General features: G+C 41.0%; 2 protein-coding genes and 1 non-coding gene across 3 annotated transcripts in view; 1 reads left to right on the plus strand and 2 right to left on the minus strand.

Annotated features, from left to right (window-relative positions):
• Positions 1-6,054, minus strand: kctd2 (potassium channel tetramerization domain containing 2; the record flags this gene model as incomplete). Its single annotated transcript, XM_014014793.1, is given in 6 exon segments — positions 1-1,840; positions 2,860-2,985; positions 3,152-3,247; positions 3,343-3,434; positions 3,509-3,617; positions 5,105-6,054. Coding segments are annotated over 6 exon segments (798 nt in total). The 5' UTR covers positions 5,450-6,054.
• Positions 6,055-6,236: 182 nt separating this feature from the next.
• On the minus strand, positions 6,237-6,318 carry trnal-aag (transfer RNA leucine (anticodon AAG)). The gene has a single exon. It is a non-coding gene; the product is annotated as a tRNA-Leu (tRNA).
• tubgcp2 (tubulin gamma complex component 2) overlaps positions 6,244-8,654 on the plus strand; it is a 9,084-nt gene continuing 6,673 nt past the window's right edge. Inside the window, exons 1-6 of the mRNA XM_014014787.1 lie at positions 6,244-6,593; positions 6,911-7,072; positions 7,183-7,311; positions 7,401-7,571; positions 7,675-7,834; positions 7,912-8,119. Coding sequence (XP_013870241.1) covers positions 6,923-7,072; positions 7,183-7,311; positions 7,401-7,571; positions 7,675-7,834; positions 7,912-8,119 — 818 coding nt within the window. The 5' untranslated portion in view covers positions 6,244-6,593; positions 6,911-6,922. The remainder of the gene's footprint in view (positions 6,594-6,910; positions 7,073-7,182; positions 7,312-7,400; positions 7,572-7,674; positions 7,835-7,911; positions 8,120-8,654) is intronic.

Genomic DNA, 8,654 nt, shown 5'->3' on the forward strand with positions numbered 1-8,654 from the left:
CAAACTGCTCGGAGAAGACTCAAAAAACAAACAGGAAGTGAAAAAAAAATCTCTTTAACGAAATGTTTGGGTCCTTTTTCTACGTCGTTCCTTCATGCTCGTTTTAAACGCATTAAACAATTTTTATACATAAAAAAGAAATTTTAAGATGATCGATGAAAGTGATTAAATAAAAATCACCGTCAATAAATCACTGATATGGTGTAAAAAGTGAAAGCTGCTTTCTGCGTTTAACAAACTGAGCTTAACTCAGTTAAAATGCGACACAGCTGATAAAAGATTTCAGAGCAAATGAAAGTTTTTTAGTCATTCGTCAAGCAGAAATCCTCAAAGATGGACAGATAAGAATATTTTAATAAATAAAAAGAAATGTAAAATAAAATGTCTGAAACATTAAACTTTAACTCAATATCTGTAAAAGTCACTACATCACYGTCTGTGTGTTTACTAATGTTGGATGTGACGGCCATCTTGAAGCAGGGTTACTSCAAACGTTCATCAGTTATAACAGCCTAGAGTTTCATTAAAATCTGTCCTGTGCTTACTGAGATATTTTGCTAACAGACAAGCAAACACAATAACATATATAGTCCACCACTATGAAAGGTCTGTGATGTATAAAGAAACAAGAGAATAACAGAAATTTCTGTTTGATAAATGACTAAAATGTTTTAAAAATTTAATTTTAGCACGGCGTATTTGAAAATGTTTTTTTTAAATAACTCGACACAATAAATGTGATATATTTTATACTTTCCTTCTGTGGAAAGTCAGAAATGCTCGAAGGGATTCTGAAATGTGTTTCCTGCAGAGTCAAGAACTTTAAAGTTTCTAAAACAAAGCCTTCGCCGGCCCCACCGTGGTGCGTTCACTGACGGTTCGTAAGGTCTGGTGTTTATGCTCCAGCCTGGTTGCTACATGCTGCAGACAATGAAGAGCGAACACAAGCAACTGCTCACGCTTCAAACCTCCATCGCACGGTTCTTCATCCCTAATTACAATTTTCAGATATGCAACATGTCGACGTGGGATCAACTCTTCTTTTTCTAAAGGAGAAACTAGAGAAAGCGTGCAGCTGAAAACAGATATTTCAGTCGTGGACTGAGGCACTGCAGACACAGAGCCGCATCAACGGGGCTCAAACTCGTCGTTAAAACTGATATTTCTTCTTCATCCACAAGAATATGTAAATATATGATACAGAAATCAGTAATTACACCTTTTGCATTCAGATTTTCATATAATTTCAGCCTAAATATATTGAAATATAGATTCCTTACATGCCTGGGGAAACTGTGCAGGAGTGAAGTTTAAAGTCTGTCGTAGGATGATTCTGTGTGGAAATATTCTCAGATTCTCGCAGATGGGAGCGGGTCTGTTTCAAACAGAGACTGAACCGTCAAGAGGAGGTTCTGCTGCTCCGACGCTCCGTTAGTCAGATCCAGGCTCGGAAACCGGAGTTTGATTTAAATCCTGTTTGTTCTGTGAGGATCCTGAGGAGAGTTCTGCTGACCGGACCGAGCCGAACGTGTAAAACAGAAGATGAATCCTGGAGGTGAAGATCAAAAATGGAGATGTAGCCATCCGTTAAATCAGCATCAGGACCCRTTTCTCTGCGGCGATGAGGAGAAACGAGGGTCGGGTTTCAGCTGTGAAGACGAGGAGTGAAGACGAGGAGGGGAGCCTCGGCTGCGGGAAGGCACTGCAGAGGAGACGGGAGCTCGCCGATGGAGGCGCTGTAGTGGTTGGCGAATGAGAACTGAGGAGTGTGCTTTTTGTTGTCGATGTTTACCTCGGGGTCTGCGTCGCCTCACATCCGGGAACCTCGCTCCTGGAGGATCTGTGATGGAGAAAACAGAAAAAAATTGGCTAAATGTTTAAAGTTTATATCTTTTATTTTAGTTTTGGAGCATGTTGTGCTGCCAAAAGAAACACGTGGCTCCTGGTTCTTAAACAGTTTGGACCCTATGAACATAACGCAGGAAAACAAGTGTTTCCAGTTGCCAGTTAAAACCATGATGCTAATTGTGTTAGCTCTTCTATGGCATTCTCAGTGTTAAGTTAGCATCAGTGCTAATAGTTGGTGGGCGATCTGTGATTAATTGCGTTTTTAGACACAAGTAATCTAATCACTGCGTGCTTAATGATACCCAAACTTTTTATTGTTTTTAAAAGTTGGAATCTCTTGGAGAGAAAAAAAAAGTCAATATATCGCCTTGCTTACATTATCGCAATAAATCATGATGTATCGTATCGTGACCCGTGTGGTGATATGTGTCATCTCACCAAATTATTTCCAATAYAAAGCCCTAATAATGAGTTATAAAAAGAAAATGTGAGGTCCAAACAGAAGCTTTGATTGGCAGCTGTCATTGACACAACAGATACTAAGCTAACAGGTCAGTCAGTGCCTGCAGCTAACTTGAAGAAAATGTGGAATTTCTGGTCAAAAATGTAATCGTAACGACATGATATATACATAAATGTTGATTTACAAAATGCTCCCCCTCGTTCTGTGCTCTTATGAACAAATTAATGATGTTTGAAAGGTGTCTGAGAAACATGCATAATGCAAAAGCTAAAAAAATTGTACGATTTATTAAAAGAATTTCAGTTACTAACCCCTTAAATAGTATTTTTTGTTGTGTTTTTTTCTTATGCTCTGTAAAAAATGGAAATAAGGAAAATTTTCATGTTGTTATATTGTAGGAAATGTAAGAATCTGATTTTTGTATAAGAGAAACTCATTGTTTTTTTTTCTTTTGATCAAAAAAATAAATGAAGTCGTAGTGCGTAGGTGTGGCTTTTACTAGCGCAAAGACTCGGGTCCCAGGAATCAAGCATCAGCAGGTCGCTCACCTTGGCCTTCTCGGTGGGCTCGATGACGATGCCGTTGGTGGAGTTGTTGAGTTCTCGGGAAACGACACAAAGAAACTCCGCCTGGTCCTCGTTACCGTAGTTATACGACGAGCCGATACTGATGAGCTGAGCAAAGATAAAAATAATAATAAATAAACCTGAACAACTTTTCACTCAGGTTTTTACAGAATCAACAGCTGGAGCTTCAGAAATTCATTCGTCATTAAGACTTTTTCTTGTTTGTTTGTTAATAAATGACAGGAAGTGTTTTTGTTTTGTTTTTTCCCTGCACCTGCTCGAACTTCCATCCATCCGACATGGTGGAGACCATCTGYGTGAGTTCCTCCTCTTGGCACTGCAGGACTCGGTACACGTGTTTCACCGGACCCTGAGGGGACACGCAACGCAATTATCCAAACACAGACAGGGGCTTTGTTTGATCGGACGAGGAGGGAGTCCGGGGTCGCCCCACCCCCACCGTACCTGAGACGTCCGGTTCTCATTGTCCCGTATCCTCTCCTTCACCAGCCTCACCAGGGAGGCGATGTTGTAGAACTCAGCTTCCTCCAGAACCCCTGAAACACAAACCCGTCAGAGCCGTGCTCGCTGACAGCTGCTGCTCTCTGCGGCATGGCTTTTAGGCTTTTACCTTCCTCGGCCAGATTCTTATCCATGATCAGTTTTCCGTGTCGAAGGTAGTTCAGGATGGGGCCGAAGTACGTGGGGTCCCTGTCGATGAGGTAGGCCCCCGTCTCGTCCTGTAATCACACCATGCTCGTCTGATTATAGAAAGTCTGAACAACGGTTGATCGTGAGGGTAAATTATATCTTAGATGAACTTCAGTTGCAAAAATGTTAAAATAAACAAGAATACATGTGAAAAACACAAGTTTTAAAGAAACATATACAAGATTTCTTTGCACAGATCATCTTCCTGCCTTCAGTTTCAACATGTCGCCGTATTTTAATGCTAAAATAAAAAAAAGTCTGAATGAGAGAGAACTGTTCTGAAGAGGTTCTGGATGTAAACTCAGTCATTTAATCACTCGCTGACTCATCGTGACCCAAACACACTCAGATAAACACTCAGTGATCAATCCAGGCGGAAGTCAGTGAGATAAAATATCAGTTTTTTTTTTATGTTTGAGTAACTAAAATGGTTTGTAGTTCAGGTTTAAACCAAACAAATTAGATGGTCTGTAGTTTTATTTCACACATCTTCATCCTTTCTGCAGCTCGTTTTCACACAGCAGGATTCGTTAGTTTTTCTCTCAGCTCGGTTGTTGCTCAAAAGCTAAAAAATGAAAAGTTAATTTTATTTACAAATAGCTTCTGCGTCTGTAATACTTTGTGATAATAAAGGTGGTGTAATATTTAAGTTTACACACACAAACGTTTTTATTCCTTCAAACCCATTTTTCTCTTTGAAATCTGATCAGCAGAGCTCTACATTTCTCTTCTTATGCTACTTTGAGTTTTTTTTGGGTACTTTTTGGCTATTTTTATGAAGCTTTTTTTTCCCTACTGTTAGCTATAGTTCGGCTAATTTTTGTTTGATAGCCTTTTGCTTTCTTCAGGTTCAACCTAGCTTTCTGCTGCTTTTAGTTTTAGTTTAGCTTTTTGATGCTTTTAGCTAGCCTTTTGCTACTTTTACCTGCTAGCTAACCTTGGATATTTCTAGCTAGCCTTTGCTTCTTCTGTGATTAGCCTTTTCAKACTTTTGATACTGTTTTATCTAGAGTTTTGCTACTTTTAGCCTTAAGAAAGCTTTTTGTTTCCATCTAGTCTGTTACCTTTTTAACTATTTTTAGCTTTAAGCAAGGCTGTTTYACTTTTAGGTAGCCTTTTATTACCTTTATTTTCTAGCTTTGTTTGGATATTTCTAGYTAGCCTTTAGCTACATTAAGTTTTCATTTATTTTTCTTAAGTTTACCTTTTAGATATCAACTTTTAACCGTATCTTCTCTGTCTGACATTTTTAGCAAACCTTTAGCTACTTTTTCAAAGCCTATTTTTTTTTTGAAAGATTTTAGTTAGGTTTATTTACTCCTAGCCAGAGCCCTTGAGAAAGATTTGTTACTTTTGGCTTTCAGTTAGCATTAACAAATCACTTTCTGCTTCTTCAGCATTGATTTTAGTTAAATAAAAACAAAGCCGTGTCAACATTAAATTAAATTGCAGCTCTTTGTGGAGATGGTACTTAATCTAAGCATCACCAGCAGCTGAAAAGTGTGATCAGACTCACTTTGTCAGAGTCCAGGTCCGGGTCTTCTTGACACAGTCGGAACAGGAAAGATTTGGGGTCCCTACATAACGTCTGTTTGGTCGTGATGAAGTAGGTCCCACCGACGTTGAGCCGAACCCAACGCGAGCCCGGCTTGTCCACCGGTTCGGACGGTGAGCTCGGGTTACTCCTCAGCGGGAAGCCGAACACCGACCTGCCGCCGCCGGGGCTGAGCTGTCCGGTGCCCCGCGGAGGAACCACCAGTGTGGGCGACGCCAGGCGCATCGAGCCCCGTACGTGATCGCGGTGCTCGGGCTGATCTATGGTGCCGGTTCCGCTCGGTTCTACTACATGCAGTTCAGCCATTTTCCCCCCCCTCCTCCTCCTGAACAACACAAACGGGCAGCACGATCAGTTAACGACACACTGCGGGGAAACAGCCGACATGTAAACAGAGCGGCGGGGTTTTCTCCGATAGCATCGGGGCGTTGACCGCATCCACCTCCAGGACCGGAGATTAGCACACAAGTAGGACCTCCAGCAGCTGGAAGATCGTAGCAGCTCCGCTTTTAATCGTTTCTTTAAAAGATAAATCGGTCATTCTTGTCGATTCAAACGTTAGTCAGAGGAAGGTAATACTTCCGGGTTGTAACACGATTACTATTTACTTCCGCTGTTAACGAATTTCAAAATAAGATCGAGAAAGGAAAGCGTGAAACGAATGTTGTCCTATCTTTTCTGGTGAATGAGTTTGAACAATATATCACAAATATATCTGACTCTAATAATAAGAAAGCTAAATAAACTATTGATTTGTGCACTTTATTTAATGTTTTTGTGTGAAGTAGTCCCCCTGGCTTTTGTTTGAGTTCATATGATAACTACCTTGTATTGTTCGTTATTTTTGATAATAAAAATAATGTATTTATTTCTAAAATAAATTGTGTTTTATCTATATTGAACATAAGCCTCAAATGCACATTTTGTAATTTAAAAACTCCACACATAAGCTTCATAAAGCTTTTCTCCCACAAACATTCTGACCTTTCCCTACTTGAAAACGCCAATTATTCTTTCACTTACATTTTGCATCTTGTTTTATTAGGAAATAGACGTTCATGATATCTCTTTTAGTCTACATAAAATGCTATTGTGGCAGTGGTGGGATTCGAACCCACGCCCCCGAAGAGACTGGAGCCTTAATCCAGCGCCTTAGACCGCTCGGCCACACTACCTGYAAATCACAGATTATGTGCATGTAATCCGGAACTCCAATGATCGCCTGTCAGTTTCCCTGTGTATTGTATGTGATATTTTTTGTTTAGTTCTTTATTAAAGTTGTAGCAGTTTTGTCAATAAATAAAATTTAAAATTGTAGTGTTTTAATTTGACCAGCGGGTGGCGGTGTGGCGCCATCGACTCTTCGATTAGAATAGACAACGAAGAAGAATTTGAGTGGCAGTGGGCGCCTTGTAGCTGCTCTGTTGYTTGTATTCAATACGACCAAAAGGTAAAATGCTGATCTCAGACTTGTATTATAATCGAGTTGTGGTTTAGAAACGTTAATTTACATTTTCACGTGTCTATATATGTTGTATTTTTTGTATTGGTAAGCTAGCTATCATGTAGCATCCCCTTCTTGTAGCCAGCTAGCATGTTAGCTCCGAATCACAACAAACAGAAGCTAACAGCCATTAAAATCATTCTGTATTTGTACGCATTTTAGTCCTAAGCCTTCTTTCAATGAATATCAGTCTAACTCTCAGGTGTGAGGTTAAACTTTAGGGGTTAAGCTCCTCTGTCCCTGTGTCTTCAATGAAATGTCAGATCAGCTGAGCCATGAGTGAGTTCAGGATCCACCATGACGTGAACGAGCTGCTCAGCCTCCTGCAGGTGCGAGGAGGTGATGGAGCGGAAGGATACATCGACTTACTGCAGAAACACAGAACTCCATACGTCACCACCACAGTCTCTGCTCACAGTGCCAAGGTGGGTCACACACATAACACACCTGTGTATTCGGTCAGTACTTAGTGTTTGCAAAAACTGCAGACTTTTTATGATCAGTTCCTCATTGTTGTCCTTTGTGTCACTTTCAGGTCAAATTAGCAGAGTTCTCCAAAACACCTGAGGACTTCTTGAGGAAGTATGATGAGCTGAAGTCCAAAAATGTTCGCAACCTCGATCCTTTAGTGTATCTGCTCTCCAAACTCTGTGAGGATAAAGAGGTAAAAAATGGGGGTATTTTACGAGTTACTCAAATTTCTCCAGAGCAAACGACTGAAAACTATATTTTTCTAACTTGTGACATTTCTAGACGCTTCAGTTACTGCAGCAGAATGCCAAAGAGAGATCTGAGTCTTCAGCAAACACAAACTCGACCACGAGTTTCTCTCTGCCTCAAACCAGCACAAAGATGTCCATGCAGGAGCTGGATGAGCTGCGGAAGAAGCTYGGCAATGTGACGGCCAGCTCCAACGCTCCTCTGGTGAACTTAAAATGCATCTTTACTAGAAGAGCTATGTTACAATGCTTCTGAGGAAAAAAAAAGTAGAATTCAACAGATTTCTTTTGTAATGGTTCAACTTCAGCCTGCTGAAGTCACAAGGAAGATGCTACGAGACAAACACAATAAGAAGAATCCCACGCAGCCTAACCCCGTGTTTCCTAACTGGGTCTACGACCGCCCAGCTCTCATCGGAGACTTCGTGACCAGCCCCGCCCTGGCAGCAGATCCAGCTGTGGCCATCGGTACGCAGAYGGGAAGTCTCCTCTTTAACCTCAGCTCGGTGTAGTCAGTAAGTCATGGTTCAACGTTTTGTGTTCAGGCACGCTGCCGCTGCCGGCTCAGGAGCAGTTTGTGGTGGAGGACCTGCTTTTTGTTCTCATCGGAGTCGACGGGCGAGACATCACGGCTCAGCCTGTTCTGGGGAGGCAGAACCGCTCGTTTATCGTTGATACAACTCTGGACATGTCTGTGAAAGAGCTGGTGAACAGAATCTTACCTGTGGCATCGTATTACTCCACCATAACAAGGTRAGAAGTCAGGTTCAGTTCTCAAAATGTTTCTAACCTTTGCATGTTTTAGTTTTATTGAGCCTCATGCAGGAACATGTTCGTACTGTTATCCTAAATTTCTCTTACTTTTGTTCGTACGAAGGGTTCGTACGAGCATGCCATGTCAGATTCAACAAACTCTTCTATCTTCAGGAAATGTGTGTAAATGAGCTGCGTAAACTGATGAATGCATATCAGGTGCTCGTGCACGGGGAGAGGAGATTAGCTTAATTACGAACCTAAAAACACTATTTAAGGCTACACTTCCTGCCCCACATACCAGGAAGTGTCCTTTCATAAATGACATTGCAAAGTAAAAAAGAAGAACTTTACAAGTTCAGAGGTTGAAGTCCTGTTGTCAGAGATCCAGAAAAGAAAATCTGTCATTTTTTTAGCAGCGTCAGCTGTGGAATTAAAGGAGCTGCTAAAGCCGAGGGATGAAATGTGTTGTTAATGTCGTGTCTCCTGTGGGTCGTTACAATCACAGAAATAAAAATCTAAATCATATTCATCT

Source organism: Austrofundulus limnaeus, unplaced genomic scaffold (assembly GCF_001266775.1).
Source record: "Austrofundulus limnaeus strain Quisiro unplaced genomic scaffold, Austrofundulus_limnaeus-1.0 Scaffold119, whole genome shotgun sequence".
In the NCBI taxonomy this organism is placed as follows: Eukaryota; Metazoa; Chordata; class Actinopteri; order Cyprinodontiformes; family Rivulidae; genus Austrofundulus; species Austrofundulus limnaeus.